Source organism: Glycine soja, chromosome 3, assembly GCF_004193775.1.
Source record: "Glycine soja cultivar W05 chromosome 3, ASM419377v2, whole genome shotgun sequence".
In the NCBI taxonomy this organism is placed as follows: Eukaryota; Viridiplantae; Streptophyta; class Magnoliopsida; order Fabales; family Fabaceae; genus Glycine; species Glycine soja.
The window spans coordinates 34,231,026-34,257,345 of NC_041004.1; the positions used below are offsets into that span (position 1 = coordinate 34,231,026).

At 33.8% G+C, this 26,320-nt stretch overlaps 3 protein-coding genes across 3 annotated transcripts; 1 reads left to right on the plus strand and 2 right to left on the minus strand.

Annotated features, from left to right (window-relative positions):
* Positions 1–334: 334 nt before the first annotated feature.
* LOC114405496 (transcription factor DUO1-like) lies at positions 335–2,445 on the plus strand. Its single transcript, XM_028367997.1, has 3 exons — positions 335–534; positions 1,220–1,457; positions 1,918–2,445. The coding sequence occupies exons 1-3, from the start codon at positions 338–340 to the stop codon at positions 2,416–2,418; spliced, it is 936 nt and encodes a 311-aa protein (XP_028223798.1). The 5' UTR covers positions 335–337; the 3' UTR covers positions 2,419–2,445.
* A 1,709-nt stretch (positions 2,446–4,154) lies between these two features.
* Positions 4,155–4,963, minus strand: LOC114405189. Its single transcript, XM_028367827.1, has 3 exons — positions 4,823–4,963; positions 4,592–4,703; positions 4,155–4,342 (listed from the first exon to the last, which is right to left on the minus strand). Exons 1-3 carry the CDS (start codon positions 4,952–4,954, stop codon positions 4,155–4,157), a joined length of 432 nt encoding a protein of 143 aa, XP_028223628.1. The 5' UTR covers positions 4,955–4,963.
* Positions 4,964–18,356: 13,393 nt separating this feature from the next.
* LOC114405191 lies at positions 18,357–18,998 on the minus strand. The gene has a single exon (XM_028367828.1). It carries the CDS (start codon positions 18,996–18,998, stop codon positions 18,357–18,359), a length of 642 nt encoding a protein of 213 aa, XP_028223629.1.
* Between the last annotated feature and the right edge of the window lie 7,322 nt (positions 18,999–26,320).

Below are 26,320 nucleotides of genomic sequence, written 5' to 3' on the forward strand. Positions count from 1 at the left end.
TTAAGTATTAATTTTAGCGTAATAAAAATGAGGCATATATGCGCTAGTAGTAATAATTATAATTATTAAATAACATAGTAAAAATAGTAATGAGAGAGTGAGAGAGAACGTGGGCAAGTTAGTGGGAACGAGGCAATAACTGCCATGCATAACCGTAAAATCACTAAAGAAAATTCACATTAGAACAACATAGAATAGTACTATATTAGTGTGTGAGAAGCAATAGTTTAATGGGTGCAACAAAAGGTAATTGATTAAGGTAGAGAAAAACAGAGAAAAAACATTGTGTTGTGTTGTGTTGTTGATCTTGTCTTTCATTGCATGAGTAGTGGAAAAAATGCACGGGAAAAAGGAGCAAGAAGAGTACATAAGGAAAGGGCAATGGGAAGCAGAAGAAGATGAGGTGCTACTGAACCACGTGAAGAAGTATGGTCCCAGAGATTGGAGCTCCATTCGATCCAAAGGTCTTCTTCAAAGGACTGGCAAGTCGTGTCGTCTTCGTTGGGTCAATAAGCTTCGACCAAACCTCAAGAAGTGAGTCAATGTTTTCTCTTCAATTTGATTGTGCATGTGCATATATATCCATGCATGTATGTATGTTTAATTGTTACTTACTTGCACTGGTGTTTGTTCAATGAAAAGTTGCAATATTGATGAGGTTGCTTCACATTGATCTTCTAGTCTTGGATTATATATATATATATATATATATATATATATCACTTTTTTCTAATGGGGTTTGCTTAGTTTTTGTCTTGGCCTTTTGGGGTTTAATTTGTCTCTGGGTCTAATTACCTTAAGTGAGTTCAAGTTTTTACTAGAAGTTGGTCTATGTTAGTGTGTCCAAATATCCATGGATGGTTTATGGTTGTTATTTTCACTTGTGTTTGATGATTTTACAATGATGCGGTTGGTTAGTCTCGATTTTTATTTTCATTTTTATTGGCTAATGGTGTTTTTAGTTCCTGAAAAGCCCATCTTTTGCTTTAGTCCTTGACTTTCAAAACCATAATTTTGTTGATGTATTTTATCCAAACTTTAGTCCCTAAAACTAACACTTTAAGGGATGAAACTTATGGTTTAATAGGGTCTCTAAAGTTTCAGAATTTCAAGAATAAATGGACGAAAACTTATTATTTGAAGTTTACAAAAGAAATAATTTGAAGCTTTTTTTTATCTGATTGTTGTCTTTTGGTGTCTCTCCCTGGCCTTCTCAAAGTGGTTGCAAGTTTTCACTTGAGGAAGAGAGGGTTGTGATAGAGTTGCAGGCACAATTTGGGAACAGGTGGGCGAAGATTGCATCCTATTTGCCAGGGAGAACAGACAACGATGTCAAAAATTTCTGGAGCAGTAGGCAAAAGAGGTTGGCTAGGATTCTGCAAACATCAGCAACAACTTTCAGATCACAGAAAAATAAAACTAAAGTTCCTTCCTTTCTTGATGTTCCAACTTTGGAGGTAATTGGGTTGAAAGGTTCCTCTATTTCCGGGCTTTTATAGTTCTATCATTCTGTTTTTTCTCTCTTCAGAATTCAGTACTGTTCAATAGAAAAGCAAAACAAAATTGAAAATTTGAGACACTAAACCAGTTTTGCTGAGAAGGACAAGATTCTTGTGCCTTCACTAAAATACAAATTTCCTTAAACAAGACATAACTGAAAATTTGACAAGAAAGACTAAAAGGCAAGTTTCAAGAGCTAGTTTGTCCTGTTGTAAACAGTTGCTATTTATTATTGTTTCTCTTTGTACACTCCTCTGTTTGCGTTAGAATGTGCATCACAATTTTAACTGCAAACCAAAAATGCATGTAATAGACTTGGAAAACTGAGTAACATGTTTTATGTGGCAGTGTTTTTTTCAATACTGCAATTTTTTGTTTTTTGCATAGGCATAACATTAATTTTGTTGACTTGAATAGGCTCCTAAGTTCAGTTCATCGTCAGAGGGAGAACCATCATCAAAGCCTCAGACATGCACACTACCCTACATTGATAATTCTGAGGTTATCCAAATGGTGTCTTTGCCAGATCTCATAAAGTCTGAGTTGCCTAGTTCCGACACAATCCATGTTGAACAAGAGTTTACCCTTTTTGAGAACTACAAAAGCACTGAACAGATTGCATTTCCTCAGATCCCAGAACTCCAAAATGGCCTCACATTCTCAATGGAAAACCAAGATCTCGTGCCCACAATTGAAGAGCCATGTTTCATTGAAGACTTGTGTCCCTTTGATGTATCTGAGTTTGGAATAGGTCCACAACACCCCTTTGGTTTTCCTTTCTTCGAGCCACCAGGAAGTTGCAGATTTGGGACAAGGGATGCAATTGATAACTTCAAAATCAGTGACAGCTTCTTCGATGATTTACCTGTGGACATGTTTGATCACATGGACCCACCTGCAAGCCCTTCAAACCTCTGACTTTTTTTATCATATTGTCGTTTACTCCACGTGTTGTTTGTAGCGTTGCAGTCTTGTAATTGCAGGTTAAAAATTATATGTCATACTTAGAATTTGGTCATTCATTTGCAGTTTGAAATTAATGATACTGATGTCATTCGTAGGATAACCAAAACCTGACATTTGCATTTGTCCACATTGCTGATCTTTTTTCTGATGGCTAAATTGTCCTAGTGTTGGACTTTTGAGTTGTTTCAAGTAATAGCTACTAGTCATATGATCTTTGTAAATTATGTTGCATCTTAATTAATTTATCATTGATTATTCAAGGTATCAACCGCACTCTGCAATGATATTTCTTTTTCATAAGAAAAAAAAACTAATTTCACACATATTAAAAAAATTAATTAATTTTATTAAATTGTATCATTTCTAATTCAAAAACAATTTTTTTTCTTAATTTATCTTTCATTAGAACTTCATATTAAACACAAATCGTCTATGAATGGAGAGAGTATTTTCAACATCTTTCGTTCATTCTACTAGCATATGTTGCAGCCAAATATCACACGATTTTGTCTTATATAGTCTTAAACCAAAGTAAATTGTCTTATATATATTTATTTTTTTACATATAAATTTTGGTAAATAATTTGGAGAAATTCACTGAAGAAGTGCCAACATTTATGGGCATGTAAGTCAACAAGACTTGTCACATTAAGATCATGTTAGTTGCTGATCTGTTAATAAAGTCCTAATTATTAGAGGTTAGTTTAGCTTTTATTCTGTTATTCCTTATCAGATTTACCACGTCTTTAGGAGACGTAAACGTGGTTGTTATCTTTTCACTTTTTTCCTGTTTTGTAAAGCTGGTATAAAGCCACGTTTTCATTACTGAATGAGATCGCTTTTGAACTCCCATAAGCTTCCAACATTAGAAAATAATATCATTTTCCCTATAGCAAAGAAACTGCTATACAGCAGCTCATTACGACTGTAACCGATCCTAAACGGCTAATATGTAACTAATCAAATAAAACCTTAATCATTTCAATTGAAAAAAAAAACTTTAATAAATTGAAATCATACTAATTTAAACAAATTAGCCGCCCCAACATTAGCGTGCTTTTCATAAAGATTATCATGATTGTGCAGTTTTGAGGAGACTAATTCTTATTCTCAACCAAAAAAAAAGGAGACTAATTTTTTCTAAAGCAAATTGAACTTAACATTGATAAAAAATAAAAAAATAAAAATTGAACATAACATAATTTTAAGACTTTATAGCGTTGGAAGAAAGTTGGAATTAGGTCAACAAACAGCTTTGTTATTCCTTTCAAATGCGCACACAAACACACAAGTATCTTTACAAGCATTTTCTTCCTTTCTTTCCTACAGACTAGTTTTACATTTGCAACACAGCAATGAACAAAGTATATGATTAACATACTAACTATAACAATAGCAAACCAAGCCTTTTCTCATAACAATATCACAATTGTGTTCTATCATATACCAAATTTTCAGTAAATTCAGAGTAATGTATCTTTTAACTTATTCTGAATAAAATGGAAGAATAAAGCTTTAGTACTATTTCTTTTCCTCCTATGTTTGCTATTCAATGAAGGCAAATCAAATATCCTATGATTGAAGAATAATGGTGTTTAAATTTTCCTACTCAATCAAGCATCCACAATAGAGGAGTCATTTGGATTTTAGAGGACTCTAATATGAAGTAGCCAGAGTAGTAGTGAGAATCAGGCCTTATTTGACATGAAATTTATGCCGGTTTGACCATTGTGAGTAAGAACTTCAAATTCTCCTGCAGTAAAAGACTGGTCTTTCTTGAAAATTGGGCGTCTAAGTTGGACATATCCACAGTAATCAACTTCGTACACTTCAACATCCTTTTTGAATGAAGAAAGAGCCACCCCAACACCTTCCCCTACAAAAGGTGCAATGTAATTAGAATTCAGTTTGCAAAAATCAATTGCACACTTCAAAATAGAGCATTGAGCACCTTCTTCATTCATTGATCAACAGGTTTAGGTTCAAGCACTTTCTTGCTTTATAGTAGTAAATTCCATTCTTGATCATTTAATATAACATGGGGAGTAACTACAGAAAGATTGCATTCACAAATAAAAAGGTGCCTTTCCAGATAGAATGATGGACAAGAAGTTGAACATTATACCGTGTGTGACAAGCAGCAAGTTCTCAGTATGATATTTGTCTGCAAGGTCCTTAACAATTTGCTTATATCTTGGCCTTGTGTGCAAATTGGGATCTTCTTCCCACTTGGGCAACTGAAGTTCCTCAAGCAAAAAAAATTTCACCAGGACTAATAATGTTTGCATACTTTATACAATTGTCAAGTGTGCCAAAAATTCACAATTGAAAATGAAGATGATGAAGTCCTCTATACCTCTTTATAGACCCTTTCCACATTCTTATCCACTGTCCCTGCCGGAAGCATGGCCTTACGCTCCGATATATTGAAGCCCCAATTTCCATCCTTAGGAGCCACCTCAAGTCTGATCGCGTTCCTGCTCATCATTTCACATAACAGAAACCTGCAGTTGTGGAAGTGAGGATTAGAATTTTATAAACTCAATAGCTGATATATCTACTCAGCATTTGTAAGTATTGTTAAATTTTTTATTAAAGAGAAGTATGAAACACCATGTTATCCTTTCTCTCACAAAACTATACAATTCTAATTCTGCAGATGAAACTGAACCCCTATGATACAATGTGTGCAGAGTGTATGCATGCAGTCTTCACCACTAGGCCAAAGTTTAAATTTCGACATGTATCCCTCAAAGGAAAACATCCCAAATGAACAAATCAAACATAATCATCTCGTGCAGCAATGTTTAAATTTCGACATTGTTTTTTAATCATAGTGAATTTTTCCATGATCCCTTTCCAACAAGACTATATTATTCAAGAGCATGGTCAGAGTCATATCCAGATAGTACCATGCAAAAAATAAAAATGCCTAACTGATTTTCCTCTTTTCAATTTTTTAAGGTAAACATTGCATAAATTTAATTAGAATATAGTATGAGTTTAATTTCTACGTATGGTCATTGAAAAAACAATCATTTTGATCCTTAAAGTATTAACTTTCTCTTAAATAATCTTAAAAAAAATGAAATTATATAAAAAGTCCTTTAAATTATTAGAACCGTGCTACATAGTCCCTTAAGTATTGAAAAGAATCCTTTAAATCAGTCTCTCAACGTTGGTAAAATATACCAATACAAGGACTAAATTGAGGGATATTTAATACTTTAGAGACTACTTGTAAAATTGAGTAATGGTAAATTCTCTTATTATATCTTCTAGAAATTCTCCTCCTACCTTTTTTTTTATAAATATAAAATAAAAAGTAAAAATATTTATTATCTTGAAAATATAAATCATAATTAAAACTTACCTCATAACTTAGTAGGAAGATTAAGAATTATTCTGATTTTATTAATTTAGAGTGTGTTTGGTTTAGAGGGTGAAAATAAAAAAATTAATTAAAGTATAAAAGATATGAGTTTCACAAAAAAAAAGTAGTACAAAATTTCTTCTCAATATTATTTCTCCCCTTCATTCCAAACACACCATCAAGGACTACTCCTTTCTAATTATAAGACATTTTTCAGAATTTTTTTTGTCTATTTATATAATTAGTTTTTAATTTCTAAATGTTTTTATTATTTTTTCCTTCCTTATCCTTACTCAATTAATCAATTATTCTCTCTCCAAACATTAATATAAAGTAATTAATGGGACATTAATATAAAGTAATTAATGGGACATAGAGAGAAAAAAAAATGCAAATTAAACTAATTAATTTTCTTAAGGAAAATGAATTAATTGAGTTGAGTGAGTCTTATAATTAGGGAGTAATTAACGTGATGGGGTAATACTTGACGGATCAAATTGATGGTTTATTCATTAGATAACGTACTAAAGCGCATACTCTTGGTAAATTGTTTGGACAAAATACTCACACCAAAAGTTTTTAAGTAGTCTTTTTGAAAAGAAAAAAAACTTATAATTTTGTCCATAATAAATTGACGAATTATTTTTTTGAATTTCTAATAGTTTTTTTTCCGATTAAATTCTTAATAAAGTAAAATAAAATATTTTTGTTTAAGTTATTCTAATATTTTTTTTACTTTAGTTCTCATAAAGTTTTTTTTTTCATTTTGTATTTGTTTGTTTAAAAAATATTTGATAAAAGCTGATAACAAATAATCTACATATTTTAGGGACAAGTGTGATTTTTTTTTAAAAAAAATAACTAAGAAATAATAAGGATAAAAAATAATATTTTATTTTTGTTTTATTATGTACTTGATGCCAAAAACAAATTATTAGGGACTCAACAAAATTTGCTAATTTATTATTATGCACAAAAAACATATTTAATAAAAAAATTACTTTAATGTAAATGTGCCAAAAGCATACAATAACAAAAAAATACATTTGTTCTTATATATAAGAAACAAATAAGAACATTTCTTTGTTTCTAAATATAAGAAAGACTTAATTCTATATTTGATTCCTTAGTTATATTTTAAGATTCAATTTAATCTCTCAATTATTAAAATATTCAATTTGGTCCCTCAATTGTTTAAAATGAAATAATTATACTCTTTTCGTCAAATTCTTTACTTAGACATTGATACTTTCTGCATTGGTTGTCAAGAAACCAATGTAAAAGGTTGTCTTCAAGTTTTACTCAAATTAAGTCTTTTACATCGGTTGTTAAGCATCAATTAAAAAAATACATTTTACATCGGTTGTGTTGACAACCGATGCAAAAAGTACCAAATTCAATCAAATAATTATCAGATATGACAAAAAGGGTATAATTGTGTCATTTTAAACAATTGAAGGACCAAATCGAACCTTAAAATATAATTAAGAGACAAATTATATAATTAAGCCTATCAGAAAACATAAGCAAGAACAAAAAGAATGGTGATGAATGCAACCTCTAGTTTTGTGGTTCATTCGTTACCACCAGAACCACCATACTATGGCAATTTTGGCATAGCACTAAGCCTTTGAGAAAAACTTATAGGAAAAGTTGCTTAACTTTTACAGCCTAGGAATCTTGTTAAGGAGGATATGGTGACAATTAAGGGTGGCAATGTGGGCCTTAGCCCAATGAGCCGACTTGCCAAAAATGGTAGGATAAGCTAGATCACATTGGCCCGCCTGCCTAGCCCGCCAACCCAGTGGGCCAACAACGGGGTGGGTTGGCCCGCCGACCACCCATACCATATATATAAGAAAAATGTAAATAATAATAGATGTTTAGCCTTTGGATTGTCACTTTGTATTTCTTAAAGTTTATAGTGTTATTCAAAAAAATAAAATACATATTTGTTATTGTTTTATATTATTTTATAAATTCAATTCCTTTAATACTAATAGAAAAAATTGTATTAAAATCAAAATTTGGATAAACAATTAATATACTTTACATTTTCTAACTAAATTTATTCATTTGCATTAATTTTATAAAATAAGATATTAAAACTTCCGTTTTCTTTTTTCTCCCTTTTTTTTAATTTATGTTGGGTTGGCCCGCTAACCCATCCTAAGTAGGGCGGATCAGGATTTTTAGCTCGCCATTAAAAGGCAGGCTAGCCCGCTTTTCTTGTTTTTGGTGGGCTAGTCGCGGTGTGGGGCAAAACAAGTTGAGCTAGATCACTTTGCCTCCCCTAGTGACAATCAAGTATTAAATAGGAAATTGACTTTTTACAAAATTTATGCTAGCTTCAATGGCCTTTGAACACTTATGTCAACCATGGAGGAAGTGTTTAGTTGTCAAGATTTTAGGGAAGAGCATAGGGTTTCTACCTATGCATGAGAAGATGAGATCTAGATGGAAATTAGAAGGCAACTTTAATTTGATTGTCATAAAAAATAGATATTTTATGGTAACTTTTGACATGGAAGTGGATAGGGATAAGGAAGTTAATGGTGAGCCATGGATGATCTTTGATCATTATCTCACTATTCTTCCTTGGGATCCATATTTTTTAACTTTAGAGTCAAAGGTGGATAAAATCCTAGCCTAAGTTTGCTTTCTTGGGCTAGGTATTGGAGAGGATGTATGGAGATTGGTGAATGAAGCCTTTATGTTTGGCTACCTAGATGCAAGCATTCTTGATATTCTTTTGGTGTTAATTCCTAAAGTGGATCATCCTTCCCACCAGAAGGAATTTAGCCTAATTAGTCTTTGTAATGTGTCCTACAAGATCATCACTAAAGTCAGTGACAAGGTTGCGACCATTTTTAAATGATCTAATTGGTCCATTCCAAGGGAGTTTCATTCTTGGAAGAGGTATTATAGATAGTGATATTCTTGCACAATAAGTTATCCACCATATTCACATAAATAGGAGAAAAATTGGTTTCTTAGCTATTAAAATTGATTTGGAGAAGATGTTTGATAGAGTTAAATGGTCATTTTTTGAAGAGACTTAAGGATTTTGGGTTTCCTCCCATTATTATTCATTTGATCATTGAGGAGTTACCAAATCAAATTTGCGAGTTCTTTGGAATGGCTTCCAGTTTGGTAATTTTTCTCCAAGTATGAGCCTATGGCAATAAGACCCCTCTCTCCCCTATCTCTTTGTGTTTTGTATGTAGAAACTAGCTATTAAAATTCACGAGCTTACAAACCAAAAAGATTGGCTTCCCATGACACTCTCTAGGGGACCCTTCTTTATCTCATTTATTTTTTGTAGATGATATTTTGTTGTTTGCATGGCCTCTAGAGACCAAGATAGGTAAGTGAAGTCTACTCTCTCTCATTTTTGTAAGGATGAGGCCTTAGAATAAATTTGGACAAGTCTGGATATTTTTTCTAGGCATATAGAAAGTGGCATTATTGAAGATATGGAGAACATTTTGGGGTTCAAAAGAGCAACTTCGATTGGCAAGTATCTAGGTTACCGTTCGATTTTTGGGAGAACAAATATTTCAAATTTTCTCATGTTGTTGAGAAGATTATATCCAACCTTATATCTTGGAAAAGTAAACTTTTGAACAAAATTAGACAAGTGTTCCCTATGAAATCAATTGTTAGTTCCATTCCTATCCACATTATGCAGTCATATTCGTCAATGTATACCTTTGCAACAAGATGGACCAATTAAGTTGTAATTGTTGAAGCAAAAACCTTATGAACCAAAATGCTTTAATGACAACAAACTTTTAAGAAGTAAATTTTAAGTCCTTTAGACTTGTGCTACTAATGGTTTGCCTTAAAGTGCTTGTAAAAGACATGACTTGATTAAAAAGAATGAAGAAAGGTGTGAAGTATTGGCCGACAACAAAGATGTTCCTAGTTTGGAGTTTGTCTAATCTCATAAGCAAGATACTAAAAGTAGAAGTGTAGATATCAAAAGTTGCATATGACTAGCAGCATAATTCTGGAGGTAACTTCAGTTAAAGGGCACACATCAGAAGCTACACATGATTAGAGTATAATCAAAATATACATTGCAAAAAGAACAGCGAAGACAAATGTATCTACACAATTTAGAACCACGCACTAGAAGCAAAAAAGGGAGAAAAGATGTAGCAGTGTACTTAAGCATTGCATATGAAGAAACAAGCTCTCTAGAAGACCCGAATCATGCTGGAGAAGAAAGTTTGTTATCAACCAAAATGATGCAATCCAACCCCCCAAGAGCATCGGATAGAAGACTTCAAGAAGATTGGACCAAATATGCAAGAGAAGGCCCTAGGGTTCTCATGAACCTTAGGGTAGATTTTGGGTCCATGGGCTAAGTATGAGTCCACTTATCTTTGTACATATTAGATTAAGGTTTCATTATTTTTGGGCCTTGTATTTAGGGCTTCATAATGTAGGTAGGGTATCCTAGAAATATAGGATTTTTTAGCCCTTGTATTTTAGGGCACCTAGACTAGTTTTTGTATTAGGGGTAGTTTTGTAATTTCACATGCATTAAGTGAATATTTGATGTGTGTTGGGAAATAAATTTAATTGAATTGGGAGAAGCCCAATCCAATTAAATTTTAGAAAGGGAGTTAAGCATTTGTTTGCTACACCCTATTGCCACATCATATAGTCACACTCTGTGCATGTCTTTCATGTTTTACATGCCTTATCACACTTAAGCACACTTAGTGGAAAATCTTGAACTTGATCTTGGATTAGCGGGCTGAACCATAGTTAAAATTCACTAATCATAATTAGTGAAATTTTGGCTCCACAAATTCAATTTCAAATTCAAGTGAAATTTGAATAGAAATTCAAATTTGCCTCCAATTTTGTGTGACACTTTTGACTATAAATAGAGGTCATATGTGTGCATTTTTTGAACTTTGATCATTTGAGAATTACATTTCAAAGTTCAGACCTCATTTGAGGTACAAAATTTCGTGCTCCTTCTCTCCCTCTCCCTCCACTCATCTTCTCCTACCTTCAAGCTCTTATCCATGACTTTCTATGGTGGTGAGCTTCTTCTCGACTCATCTTCTCCTTGAAGTATTCAAGAGAAGACGACTTCTTCCCCTTCCTCTAGTGGAAGTGAAGATGAAGTAAGGGGTGAAGAGTCTAGTGAGGAAGTCTACCCCCATGAAGAAAGTGACCTCCTAATGGTTAGAAGGCTCCTTGGAGGTCAATCATGTGATCTATCTCAATCCCAAAGAGAGAACATCTTTCATACATGATATAAAATTTTAGATAAAACTTGTTCTCTCATTATGGATAATGGATCTTGTTGCAATTGTTGTAGTACAAGATTAGTTTCCAAGTTGAACCTTACTATCATTCCCCACCCAAAACCTTATAAACTTCAATGGCTTAATGAGCAAGGGGAAATGATAGTTAACCAACAAGTGAAGGTATATTTCTCCATTGGGACATATAAGGATGAAGTTAATTGTGATATAGTTTCCATGGAGGCAGGGCATATTCTTTTAGGAAGGCAGGCCATGGCAATTTGATAGGAAGATAATTTACAATGGCCTAACTAATGTGATTATCCTTACCCATCTTGGCACTAAATTTGTGTTGCATCCTCAAACACCTTCACAGGTGGCCAAAGATCAACTAACTATGAAAAATAAGATGGATGAAGAAGAAAAACTAGAAAAACAAAAGAAAAATAAGGATAGTGAGGCCTTGTCTTCAAAGGCCAAGGGGAAAGAAAAAGAGGAAAAAGATTCCTTTAAGAAGATTGTTAAGAAGGAAAATCATTTTTCAACAAAAGGTGATATTAAAAGAGCACTCCTTCTTAAACAATCTTTCTACCTTTTCCTATCAAGGGAAACATCCCTTAGCACTGTCATACCTCTTGAGCTTGAGGTTATTCCTCAAGTAAAGGAGTTATTGGATGAGGGTTTGGTTCATAAGAGCTTAACTTGTTGTGCTTTGTTGGTGCCCAAAATAGGTATTATGAGGCATCGAATCCCTATGATAGGTGATATGATGAATGTGTTGAGTGGTGTAACCCTCTTTTGTAAAATCACCCATGCATCTAACATCTTCATGATTCAATACAAACCTAGATGCTCATATGGGACACCTTAGGTTTGTCATACTTTTTGGTAGGAGTAATCAACATGAAAATATAAAAAGATACATTTTATTGTATTACTTTCCTTAATTTTTTAAATGGTGATCAAGGGGTTCCCACGAGCCCTAAGAAAATAAAGGTCATTCCTGAGTGGCCCACTCCACCAAGTATAAGGAAAATTTGGGGCTTCCATGACTTAACAAAATTTTACAAAAGGTTTGTCTCACATTTTTCTATAATTGTAGCACCACTCATTGAGTTGGTGAGGAACCATATTCCCTCATGGGAAGATGCCCCAGAAATGGGTTTCCAGACCTTACCTTACTCTAACATACCAAACACCACTAATATATGTTTTTATTCTTTTTACAAGTGTTAAGGGAAGAAGCCCAGAGTTTGAAGAACCTATGGATTTGAGGTCAAATCCTTTTCAAGGGGGAGAGAATGATGCAATCCTACCCCCCAAGGGCATTGGATAGAAGACTCCAAGAAGATTGGGCCAAAGATGCAAGAGAAGGCCCTAGGGTTCTCATGAGCTTTAGGGTAGATTTTGGGCCCATGGACTAAGTATGAGCCTACTTATCTTTGTACATATTAGATTAATGTTTCATTATTTTCGGGCCTTGTATTTAGGGCTCCATAATGTAGGTAGGGTACCCTAGAAATGTAGAATTTTTCAGCCCTTGTATTTTAGGGTACCTAGACTAGTTTTTGTATTAGGGGTAGTTTTGTAATTTCACATGCATTAAGTGAATATTTGATGTGTGTGTTGGGAAATAAATTTAATTGAATTGGGAGAAGCCCAATCCAATTAAATTTTAGAGGGGGAGGTGAGCATTTGCTTGCTACATTCCATAGTCACACTTTGTGCATGTCCTTCATGCTTTACATGCCTCATGACACCTAAGAACACTTAATGGAAAATCTTGGACTTGATCTTGGATTAGTGAGCTGAACCATAGCTAAAATTCACTAATCATAATTAGCGAAATTTTTGGCTCCACAATTTGGCTCCACAAATTTAATTTCAAATTCAAGTGAAATTTAAATAGAAAATCAAATTTGCCTCCAATTTTGTGTGACACTTTGGCTATAAATAGAGGCCATGTGTGTGCATTTTTTGAACTTTGATCATTTGAGAATTACATTTCAAAGTTCAGACCTCATTTGAGGCACAAAATTTCGTGATCCTTCTCTCCCTTTCCCTCCACTCATTTTCTCCTACCTTCAAGCTTTTATCCATGACTTCCTATGGTGGTGAGCTTCTTCTTGACTCATCTTCTCCTTGAAGTGGCGTCTCTAATAATATTTCTTCCTTCTCCATTCCACTGCCATTCATCTTTAAGAAGAAAATGACTCCATTGATGAAGAAGATTCAAGGCCTACAAGCTCCACATGGAGCTACATAAAAAAAGACAAGAAAAGTTCTCTTATAGAAGCTGTAATGAATAGAGGAAAAATTACGTCTGCTGAAGACACATTTCTTTGAAGTAACAAACTTATGACTATGTTGGAAAAAGGAGACGTCATGAGCTACTAACAATAACAAGCACCAATGTCCAAAAGTTTGAATTTAAATTCTATGCAAGCTATTCTAGCTAAGGAACCAGGTGTATTGATGGATACTACACACAACAAATCTCCTTGACCTACAAGCCTCTTAACACTACTAAAAAAATTAGTTTCAATGATTGAAGCTCAACGGTCCTCTCAAACCCGTCATTATTTTTTAAACGGTGGCATTTTGGTAAATAGAAGGAACATTTCAAAGTTGTTTTTAGAAAACCGTCTTGAATAAGGTGAGTTTTTATTTTTACTGTGATTGCTTAGCTCGCGCCCTAACCTTCATGGACTCCGCTCAGTCTGTCTTTGAACTTCTCTCTCAAACGCGTCGTCAAGTCCCTCAAGGTCTGCAATGCCATCACCCTCGGCTGCGATGCCGTTAAGAATCTTCGGTGCCTCACCGAGATCGTCATCGTGGTCCTCAAACGAATGCCCTTCGATGACGGCCAGGTCAGCTGCACCAAGAAGGCGCTCTCTGCCCTTGTCACCATCAAGTTGCATGACGACAATAATGTATCCACCAAGGGAACCGAACGCACCCGTTTCTTCAGCCACCGCGCCGAAAACACCACCACCGACACCACTAAATACAAGTTGTTGTTATGGAGCATGGCCAAGAACTGATCAGCGACAAAGCAAATCCACGTGATGATGTCAAATCTGATAGTGCCATGTGGTGCGGATTCCTAGAGATTGGCATAACCTATCTACATGATGAGCACCAGATCTAAAGAAGTTGGAGGTGTCGCTCTCCCTCAAGTGCTACAACCATTTGCTCTTCCTGCTGGGGGGAATGATATAGAAAATAGGTAAAGTTTTTTAACACAATTGTTGCTCCATTTAGTTAGATTGTATGACCAAATTGGTGTACATTAGGTTTTGGGGATTGGATTTTTCTCAATGACTTATCATTCTTCTTTTCAAGTGTTAATTTTTTAATTGTCCCTTAATGAGAGGGATGAAAATTACTTGATAATTCTCAGAATGTATAAATGCCTTTATCACAAACTCACTCATGACTATGGATTTCCTTTCACTTGCATGGTGTAGCCTCTGCAGCCTAAGCCACTACGTGGATTAATTCTTATACTTGATAATGACTCTATGAAGCAATTAGAGCCTGGTAGCCTGAATGCTCTTCCTTCGATGAGTCAAATTGCTTCAAATATATTGCAATAGAATAATTCTAAATCCTTTTACTATATCTTTCTATTAATTCTCTTATTGGTTAAACAAAAAATCTATTGAATTTTTTTGATGTTTTTACTCTTAATTTTTATCGTGGAGTATTAGAAGACTAATAAGAGGATGTAACATTACTTGTATTAATGTTATTCAACCTACCCATTTGTGATAAATATTTATGAAACTTTGCATAAGATGAAAAGGAGTGCCAGAATGGATGGTGCAAATTTTGGGTCATTCCTAGCATGGAAGTCTATTAATGTAAAGGTAAGAAATTATAAGCCAGAAGTAAGTGATTCTATATTGAGAAGCAATCTTTCATGACTAATTTTTGTATACATATTTTGTTCATCTTGTGTTTTTTCAGTCATGGATATGGAAGCAGCAAGCGATGCATCCTGAATTGAATGACAACAGCTATTTTCGAAAGAAATGGGTATGTAATCTTATGATCTCTACCAACATGTGTATTATATAATTATCAGTTCGATTGGCAACAACAAGCAGGTTTGTTGTGATCACCATGCAGATGCCTTGGAAGTAGCTCATACCATTGAAAAGTGTCTCAATAAAATAAAGATGAAGAGAAAAGACAATCAGAGGTTGCAAAGAGCAGAGGTGCATGCAGCAATATTAGTTGCTAGGGGTTGCAATTGTTAAGGAAAAAGAGAGAGAAAGCAAGAAAATAATAGGTTTAATCTGTGAAAGGCATGGAATTGCACTCACACATACGCATGTTCACAAGCCTTTTTATTTATAACAGAAAGTATGCATATTCCATGTGTCTAAAACAAGGAAATAACTACCACTAATAGGAATTACTATTCTAACATTCCCCTTTAATTCCTATTCTAACATTCCCCTTTAATTCCTATACAAACAACAACATTACATCAAATATGCACCACACCCAACATATTTCTCAGCAACTTGAGTCTATTAGCCTTCAACGCCTTTGTCATAATATCAGCAAGTTGCAAATCTGTCCCACAATATTTCAACCTTATCCTCCCTTTGTTAACTTGATCTCTTAAGAAATGAAACTTAGTTTCAATGTGCTTTCTATGGCCATGGGACACAGGATTCCTTGCTAAGTTAATGCAGACTTATTGTCCGTATGCAGCTCCACAAAGTCATCAGTCTTTAGATTTAGTTCGGAAATAAAGGACAGAATCCACAGTGCTTGACATGCAACACTACAAGCTGAAATGTACTCAGCTTCACATGTAGACAAAGCAACTACAAATTTCTTTTTTGAATTCCAGGAAATTGGGGCACCATAAAGTAGAAACACATAACCAGAAGTAGATCTTCTCTCCACTTTATCCCCACACCAGTCTAAGTCAGAATAAGCTACAAGGTATAACTCACCTTTCTCTTTCGGATGAGGAAACAATATGCTATAATCAAGTGTTCCTTTGAGGTATCTCAAGATTTTTTTTTGCTGCTGCCAAATGAGACTATTTTGGATTACTCATGAATCTGCTGACAAGACCAACTCCATATGAGATTTCTGGTCTACTGTGGTAGACAAATCTCAAGCATCCCACTAGCTGCCTAAACAATGTGGCGTCTACTGAAGCTTCATGATCGCCTGTATCCAGTTTCAGATTCCCTTCCATTGGAGTATCTACCTTATTACATTGATCCATGTTGAACCTCTTCAATACTTCTTTAACGTACTTCTTCTGGTGCAGTACTATTCCATCCTTAGTTTCAGCAAACTCAATATCAAGGAAATATGATAGCAAGCCTAAATCTGACATCTCGAATTCAGATTTGAGACTGTCCTTCAAGTTTTCTATCTCAGCTGGATTACTCCTTGTAATCAGCAAATCATCCACATAGAGGCATATTAGCAGGACTCCACCATCCTTAATTGTCTTCACATAGATACCATGGTCTACAGTACATTTCTTAAAGTCTTCACAATGTAGAAATGAGTCTATTCTTTTATTCCAGGTCCTTGGAGCATGTTTCAGTCCATACATAGCCTTTCTAAATGTCTAACTGAATTCTCCATAGGCACCTGCACGCTAATAGTTGCTTGCTCCTTCTGGTTGTCTCTATCCTTCAAGTATTTTAATTCATCGAATTGTACATCTCTACTATAGATTACTTTTTTTTTCTTGGGATTATAGAGTTTGTATGAGCCTGTAGGATGATAGCCAATAAAAATCATGGCTTCACTCTTATCATCTAGCTTTCTCCTTTTCTGATCTGGAACATGAGTGTAGCATAAGGTTCCAAAGACCTTGAGATGTTGAACTGATGGTTTTCTACCTGACCAAACCTCCTCTAGTACTAGTAAAACTCAGTCTGAGTTAGACATCGATTTAGTATATAGGTAGTTGTCCTCCACTGCTTCAGCCCAGAAACTCAGTGGAAGATTTGTGCCTTTCATCATGCTTCTAACCATATTCATAATGGTTATATTTCTTCTTTTTGCAACACCATTATGCTGAGGTGTATATGGAGCTATGATCTCATGGATTATGCCATTATCTCTACAGAAGTTCTCGAATTCTCCAGAAGTGAACTCCCCTCCACCATCTGTTCTTAGGATCTTTAAACTTCTTCTTGACTGTTTCTCCACTAGTATCTTGAACACCTTAAAGGTATCAAATACTTCACTCTTAGCTTTAAGTGGATAGATTCATAACTTCTTGCTGAATTCATCTACAAATGAGACAAAATACTTGTTTCCACCTAGAGAAGAAACTTCAAAGGGGCCACATACATCTGAGTAAATAATATTCAACAAATTACTTGCCCTACTAGGCACATAAGACCCAAATGTTGATCTAGGTTGTTTGCTAACAAGAAATCTCTCACATACAGCTTGTGGATTCTTAGTTCGAGGGAGACCATTGACTAGGTTCTTAGTATGCAACATACTTAAATCTTTGAAGTTACGATGCCCATACCTCATATGCCAAATCCAAGAATCATTCATCTCAGACTCAACTGACAGACATTGGGATTTTAGAGTGCCAATTTTGACTTGGAATGTTCTATTGGCTGAGAATGGGGTTTTGAGAACCTTTCTATGCTTGGGGCCATAGAGCTCCAAGATTCCTTGATGCAAGTTCATACTAAAGCCTTTTTCAATCAGCTGACCAATGCTGATGAGATTGTTTTTCATTGCTGGAACGTACAAGACATCTTTGATCATTGCCTAGTTGTCATTCTTTCTCCTGATCAAAATGTCTCCAATGCCTTCTGCTTGTATAATCCTGTTGTCAGCAAACCTTATCTGGCTTTTCCTGCTTTTTTCAAAGTGGATCAACCACTCTCTATGACTAGTCATATGATTGGAGCATCCCGAATCCAAATACCAAATTTCTGAGCCCCTAGATCCTTTCATATCACTCATCATTAACAAGAGAACGTCATCTTTTGAATCTGCTTCCTTGGGCATATTTGCTTCATTGCCTTGTTTTCCATTATTCTGATTCTGGATTGGGTATTGACATTCAGATGAAAAATGTCAAATCCTTCTGCAATTGAAACACTTAAGTGTCTTTCGGTCATTTTTCTTTCCATACCCCTTGTACCCTCCTCTTCTTGAAGATTCAGGTACATCTTGCTCGGTTCTGAAATGTTCATGAGTTTCATTATTTCTCTCTGGATTATTTTTGGCTACCCTATCACAACCCCTTCCTTTATGTCCTCCTCCTCTGCCACGAGCTCCTCCTTTTTTTTGTATGTTTGTGCTTGGAGTGCTTGATCTGGTGCCTTCCCATCTGAGCGCTCAAGAAATCGTTGCTCATGGGCTTCGAGTGAGCCTTCAAGTTCTTCTACTTTCAAGATCTCTAAATTTCTTGATTCTTCTATGGCCACCACAATGTTGTCAAATTTGGGGTTCAAGGTACATATGACTTTCTCTACGATGGTGAGATCAGTGACCTTCTCACCATAGGACTTAACTGCATTGGTCAGAGTAAAGACATGATTAAAGAACTCAGCTACTCTTTCATTTTCCTCCATCTGCATCAATTTGAATTGTTTGCATATCGTTTGAAGACGCACCTTCTTCAACTGTTTCGTGCCTTCATTTCCTTTCTCCAAGATCTTCCATGCCTTCGATGAGGTTTTTGCTCCAATGATCTTTTCAAAATGGGCATTGTCCACACTCTGGTAAATTAAACATAGGGCCTTGCAGTCGTTCTTCTTATTCTCGTTATATGCCACCTTTTGTTCTTTTGTAGCATCCTCTTCAAGCGGTGAATACCCTTTCTCCACGATCTCAAGGACTTCCTGATACCCAAGTATCACCTTCATATGTGCATACCACCGATGCCAATTCTTGCCGTCGGTAGATTTGCCAAAAGATTGCCACCATCTTGACCCATTCTTGATCTTGGATTCCTAGAATCGTTATGGCTCTTGATACCACTTGTTAAGGAAAAAGAGAGAGAAAACAAGAAAATAATAAGTTTATTCTGTGAAAGGTATGAAATTGCACGCACACATACGTACGTTCACAAGCCTTTTTATTTATAACAGATAGTCTGCATATCCCATGTGTCTAAAACAAGGAAATAACTACCACTAATAGGAATTACTATTCTAACAACAACAGCTCTAGCTGCCTTTAGGACTAAGTGTGACTATGTGTATTGAGGGGTACATGGAAAAACATAGGGAAAAAAACATACTGCAGTGAGATGTGAAATAGAAATGCTTTAGAATGGTAAAAAAAAATTAAAAATTGAAATCAATTATTCTTATATAAGAATTGTTGTTACACCTCAGTTTGTTCCAAGTTCCAACTATGAACTTTGATAAAATCATATTCTTATAGTTCCATTGTCTTCTTACAGGGTGTTGAATCACCTGCACAGGTAGCACTACCCACATTTACATGCTTTTGAAGTCTGTAGAATGTTCATTCAGATACAATAAATTTGCACTATATCAAAATTAAAATATAGCCTGCTAGAAGGTTACTAGTAATAGTATGGCTCATGATCTGGTTATATCATGTTAAATATGATTAAGATGAGAACATGTTCTGTTTTATCTTTTCAGCTTGATTGCTTTTTATGCTGTGGTATTTTAACTTTTGAGTCATTTCTATTACATAGCCATGCTTTTTTGCTGGTGCTACAACAGTGTAAATTTTATATCTTTCTGATTTTCAGGTTCTTAATTTGTTGAATGGTGCTGATCCAGACTTTATTGAAAAATATATTGGAAGAAAGAATTTGCTGTATCTTAATTGCTTCCCGGTGACTCCAAATTGTCATCCTGTGACAGAAGTCCCTTATGCAATTTCTAGTGGAAGCTGTATCTTAATATATTGAGTTTTGTCAATATATTTCTTTTCTGCCTTCTAATTTTTAATATAATAATATTTATAAACTATGACATGTAGTCACACGATGTCTATATATATATTTTTAATATGGTACTTTATCTGGTTAAATATTTATAGGATGACCGGAGTCGATCTTGTAAGAAATTGGTTGATTTCAGGGGTACAACAAATGAATTAAGTTCTCATGTTTTTGGATTGCTTGAGGATCTCTAAGGCAAGATGCTCAACTGTTTTTTTCCTGTTATTTTTGTCACTTTGTCTAGGTTTTTGGTTGCTTTGCTCTACTCAGTTTTCTATATTTCTTTGGATCTGAAAGCTGGCTCCTTGGCTGCTTTGCTTTGTGCTCTTTGTTGGATTGGTAGTAGCTTTGTTGCAGGAGGTTAGGAGAAAGCCATCATTTTGAGCTACATATCAACTAGTCCACAAAGTTTTTCATGTCCTGCGTTAAAAGTAGTTAATTCAATATGATGTAAATTTTTTTGGGCCTAATTCCTGTGGGCCAGGGCCGAGGAGGATGGCCTAAACTAAATTTATTTTGCATTAAAAGTAGTTAAATCAATATTATTATGCAGATCATTGATTTATTAAGCTGGTGCTTACACATGTATGATGCATGATTATTTAACCCGAACTTAAATTACAAATTAATATTCAAAAGTGTCGTTTGTTTAATTTTTAGTTTTTTTTCAGTCACATATTATCTCATTGTTTTGTTTTTCTTTAATTTCTCTTTTCTCTTGTAAAAAGTGATGCTAATATTTTAGACAAATGTAAAAGTAATTTTTATTATTATTAAAAAAATATATTATATATACATTGATATAATTCGTAGAGAACTAGCAAGCACAAAGTTTTATGAGCTTTTTTTAAAATTGATTTTGGCCGGAAATAGATCCTCGATCTTTAGTTTTCTCTCCTTACAGATATTGTGTTACTGTCTATTCATGTAAATTATTTGATAAAGAACGCGAGGGTGAACAAAACAGTTGAAGGTTGGTAATTCTGCAACATCTCTTGGCAATAAAAACGCTTTTTTTTTTTTATTGCATTACTCATTACATGAGTCACTTTCTCTCCCAATCCTTTTTTTTTTCTTCCTGTTTTTCTCCTATATATCTAACTCCAATGTTCCACGTAAGGATATCCAAAAGGAAAGCTTCTACTAGTCTGAGATAGCAAGAGGTTGGAGAAACAGCAGAACACCTCTGATATATATTGGGAAATTATCTCTGATGAACTCCTCCTCAGTTAATCCAGATTTTAGTCCAGTGATTTCTGTGACACCCTCAACCCTTCACATATATACTAATAAGGAATAAAAAATTCAAATATTAATTAAAAGTATTTTTAGAACATTTTTTTAAACAAGTCTTTCAAAGGGGAAAAAGACTCACATTCATTTTCTTCTGTATCATATTCAAATTTGTCCAAATAAATAATAAAGTATTCTCAACTCAAACAAGATTGTTTAAGCTTCATACAATTAATATAAGACATATATCCTAATGTCACATTCTATCAGAGCGTTGTGTTCCCGTGTCCTCTAACATGAGGTTCTTCATAGTCATCCACCTATTCATCTGCTCCCCCGAACACAAGTTCAAGATCATCACAGGATCCAAACACAACAACACACAGGGAGTGAGTTATCACATTCATAGCTAATAGATAAACAAGACAATTAAATATACATAGTATATAAATGAGATACCACTTGCTTAAACATAGCTCACGTAACTTCACCACTCCCTCATTCAAAATTCATTTTTCAATCATCAATCACTTACACAAGAATCCCACACTCCGATCAAGATATAATAACACATCAATTTCATAATAAACAATTAGCAAACATATACAACAGTTATGCTAAGACTCAATCCCATATGTAATGCGGTACCATGTCAGTGAAAAACCACCCTGGGGCGCTTAGGAGTACATAACAAGACACACCACACAATGGGTTTGTCAGGTCACTCTCACTAAGTAAGATCATAGGGAGACTAGTCAGGGTCACGATATTTTGCGAGAATGCTCCAACCATATGGGATCAGCATAGGCTTAAAGGAGCACTCAAATCCGGTGACCCCCAAGACCTACACTCCGAAGAGTCCGTTAGGGCCTCTCCCTCTTGATTCAGGTCCAACCCCTAAAATAATTTTGCATGCAGACACTGCTTATGAATTATACAATACCCACGACCTTACACTCGTGTTTTAAACACGTTCAACACAATTGCGCTACGATTTAACACTGGTTCCTAAATAGGAAACCTATATTTTTTCTTTAACACTGCGCATCAACGCTTTTCTCAAGATAACACTGGTCGGGTTATTGTACAATTCATAGCTTACAACACAAGTAATTTCACATCAAGTATTAACTACACATTTATCCACAACTAAAACTCATTCACAATTTCACATCTCATAGTGTCACAATCCACCATCACATGTTTACACGTATCTCACAAATTAACACATGTTCAACTTTACACTTATACTCAATCTCAATAACAATATTATAATCTCAAAGCAACATGTTATTCCACAATTCATCACATATTCTATTTATAAACACTGCTCATGAATTACACAATATCACGACCTCACACTCATGTTTCAAACACGCTTAACACATTGCGCTACAACATAACACTGGTTCCTAACTAGGAACCTACACTTTCTCTTTAACACTGCACATAAACATTGGTCGGATTATTGTATAATTCATAGCTCACAATATAATTAATGTAACATCAAGTGTTAAACACATCCACTTATTCACAATCGAATATCATGTCCACATTTTAACATCTCATAACATCACATCAACCATCTCATAACATTCCCAATGATATTCATAAAGTACAACATACACATGTTCATGAAATTTAACCATAATATTCTCAAACTCCAACACTTAATAATTTTTGGAATCATACTATAACACTCTACAATATTATTTACATAAATTATTAATATAAATAACTACCTCTATATATATAAACTAGCATACATCATATTAAATCACAAATTTCAAAGTAAGCTTTCAATGCACAAATTCTAAATAATTATATGAACACTTTGGTCAGTTTCAATTATGATATTAATTTTTTAAATTATATATAAAAACCTAAACAGCAAGAAAAAGAGAAAATACAAAATCAATATCTCTCTCTAAATTTCTCCTTACTTTATTTCATCAATTCATATTAATTAGAAAAAGTACTCAATTTATAGGGTTCACGCTCAACACAATAGCATATCAATTTCACAACAATTGGTCTGTCAAACATATATAATTCACTGTAATAATTATAAGGATAAAATGAAATTGCAAAAACACCCAAAAACCCATTCCATTTGATATCTCTAAGAATTCCTACACATGTTCTCACTAGTTCCCAATTGTGAATAACGCATCCCTTACCTTTAAGCGGGCTCTCGTGTCTTCAGCCAGCGATAGCAGCATCTCTAGCGGTTCCCTGAGATTCCTCCGATTTTTTTTCTCTAACTGCTCCGATAGAGTTCCCAAACGTCAAAGAGACAGAGAAGGGATTGAAGCCTACAATTGTACTGTCTTCATGCGATTTATTTTTCTCCCTCCACAAATATTATCTCGCAAATCCCAATGGTGAAAGCGTGAGCAATTGAATTTCGTACAACATATCCAACGGTGGGAATTCTCAGAATTGGGTTGTGAACGTGGTGCTCAAATTTCACAACGATCAAACGGTGAATGAGTCCAAGATCGTCATTTTTCTGAGACATGTTAGGTGGCCTACGGAAAAAAGAGAGGATTTTTGAAAGAAGAGAGAAAAATGAAATTGTGAGGCAGAGGAGGCTAAGGAGTTAGTCTGAAAACTAACCTAGCATGTTGCTATTTATAGCTAGGGGCATTTACGACCTATTATTTACTCTATTTATTTATTTATTATTTATTATTTTATAAAAACAAACTTTATTTTATTTTCTATCAAACAAATAAATAAAATACCCTTTTTATTTTCTCTCAAATCATTATTTTAATTAATAATTATATCTCCTTATTTATTTATTTATAAAATCTCATCATTTTTTTAAAATTTTATTTATTTATAAATAACAATCATTTTTAATCTAGTTTACAAAAATTGAGATGTTACAGTTTCATCTCCCACAATGGGCAAATCTGGTGAAGTGAATACAGAAGCTCTTGGCTCTCCTGCAAGTCCTCATTGTAGAAAATAAAATTAGCATATTCTTTATTACTAGATGTTGTTGCTGGGAGAAATGTATCATTTACCAATATGCCAATAATGATTTTGGAGTAGTACCTGTTATTGTTACCTATTTCTAGGTTAGTGTTACCTATTTCTAGATAGGTAGGCTAAGGGCCTGTTTAAATGTACTACTGTAGAAGATTTTATAGGAAAAGAACTTATTCAAAAAATTCTTATCTGAAAAGTTACTTTTATATAGATTAATTTGATATTTGGATAATAAATTCTTGAGTACTTATTGAAAATAATATGATATTTGAATGAAATTGTAAAAAGTCTTTTATATAATTAAAATTACCAAAAAGGGTATCATATGCTTTGACATTATTAAAATTAATAATTAAATACTTTGATATTATTATATAATTATTAAATGCATTAAATAATTAAATATTATTAAAAATAATAAAAATTACTTTTTTTTCTATTTCATTTATAAAACTATTTTAACTTTATCATTATATTTAAAATATTGTTATATATCTTGCAAAAAATTTGATTAAAAAATAACTATTTTTATAAAAATAAAAATAAATGTATCTCATATAAATATAATTATATGTCTTTCTACATAATTAATTTTCATATTTAAAATATAATTAATACATTATTGTTTTAGTAATGTTATCACTTACATTCTAGTTTATAATTTAATTATTATGTATGTAATTATAATTTATAACATAAAATATAAAATGTCATTAACTTGGTAATAATATGATCAATAATGTCTTCCGATATAAAATTGTTCAAATGTACTCATACCATAAACATGCAACCTTGTATTATTAAAAAATAAAGAAATTAAATACTTGTTGGAAACATATTCTTTAGATATTCTCTAAATCCTTCCATTTGTAAAGTACTTTGAGTATTTTGTTCTTCTCATGTTGTAGTACTAGGACCCACTTCGCTTTCATCCTCATCACTATCTATATATTCGTTATCTTCATCTAGTGAATCAAATTCTCCATCACTCTTGTCATTTCTTTGAATGAAGTTATGTATACCCATGCAAGCAACAATGATTTGGTTTTGTGTCTTCAAAGCAAAAGGTGGCATATTATCCAATATCTTCCATCTCGCTTTACATAAACCAAATGCACGTTCAATTGTACTTTGAAGACTAGAATGATAATAATTAAAAACTTCAACTCTCCCCTTAATTCTAGGCCCAATTCTAAATTGCAGGAGATGATACCTAGTTTTCTTGTACGGCCCTAAAAAACCCATAAAAGTAGGGTAACCAGAATCAACAAGATAATATTTACCTAAAGAATAAAATAATAGTGCATGTTAGAACACAATTATAACGATACATATATTTATAATATATTTATCTAAGAAAGCTTATTAGTCTTTCCATTTTTCTTGAATGGCAAGTATTAATGAGCAACAGGTCATTCATCTTACCATTCTCGGTATTTCAGGGACATAAACATAAACACTCAGATCACACTCAAGAAGTATGCAACTCAGTTTATCTATCAATCAACTCAAACAAAATTCCAGCATGCAAGAAAGTGAGGCTTCATACGTTGTGATAGGGTTAGGCTGCAATGTAAGGAGGGTAAAGAACAAAAAGGATAGTAAAATGACTCATCACATACCCCATCCCAAACTTGGTGACACTAACTGAGAAGAGAAATGCCTTTTTCCGATTATCAGTATCCAAAAATCTTTTCCTTTTGAGCTCTTTTTTTTATTTTCAAAATTTGTCTTTTTCTTTTTTTTCTTTTTTTTAAGGGCTTTTGATTGCCTTTATTTTATTTTGCTCATAGAAGAATTCAGTCATGATTACATTACAATTGCCATAAGCATTCATAATTTTGTCTTCTACCATATCACAGCATATTATTTCTCCCAAAATTGAGTAACTGAATGCCAAAGAATTTTTCATTAAGACTAAAACATAGGCAACTAAGAGTTCTATTGTAGGAAAATTCTAAGTTCAAGAATAAAGCCTACAAATAGTCTCATCAACTCATGCACACACAAAAAAATCATTCAAGGATATAT

Bases quoted from the DNA above. Each gene is read 5' to 3' on its own strand.
- LOC114405496 (XM_028367997.1), top strand. From the start codon at position 338: ATGCACGGGAAAAAGGAGCAAGAAGAGTACATAAGGAAAGGGCAATGG. The intron at 535-1,219 runs GTGAGTCAATGT...GCCTTCTCAAAG, and splicing joins CTTCGACCAAACCTCAAGAA to TGGTTGCAAGTTTTCACTTG. The intron at 1,458-1,917 runs GTAATTGGGTTG...TGACTTGAATAG, and splicing joins TTGATGTTCCAACTTTGGAG to GCTCCTAAGTTCAGTTCATC.
- LOC114405189 (XM_028367827.1), bottom strand. From the start codon at position 4,954: ATGATGAGCAGGAACGCGATCAGACTTGAGGTGGCTCCTAAGGATGGA. The intron at 4,704-4,822 runs GTATAGAGGACT...GAGGAACTTCAG, and splicing joins TGGAAAGGGTCTATAAAGAG to TTGCCCAAGTGGGAAGAAGA. The intron at 4,343-4,591 runs GTATAATGTTCA...CACCTTTTGTAG, and splicing joins CTTGCTGCTTGTCACACACG to GGGAAGGTGTTGGGGTGGCT.
- LOC114405191 (XM_028367828.1), bottom strand. From the start codon at position 18,998: ATGAAGGTGATACTTGGGTATCAGGAAGTCCTTGAGATCGTGGAGAAA.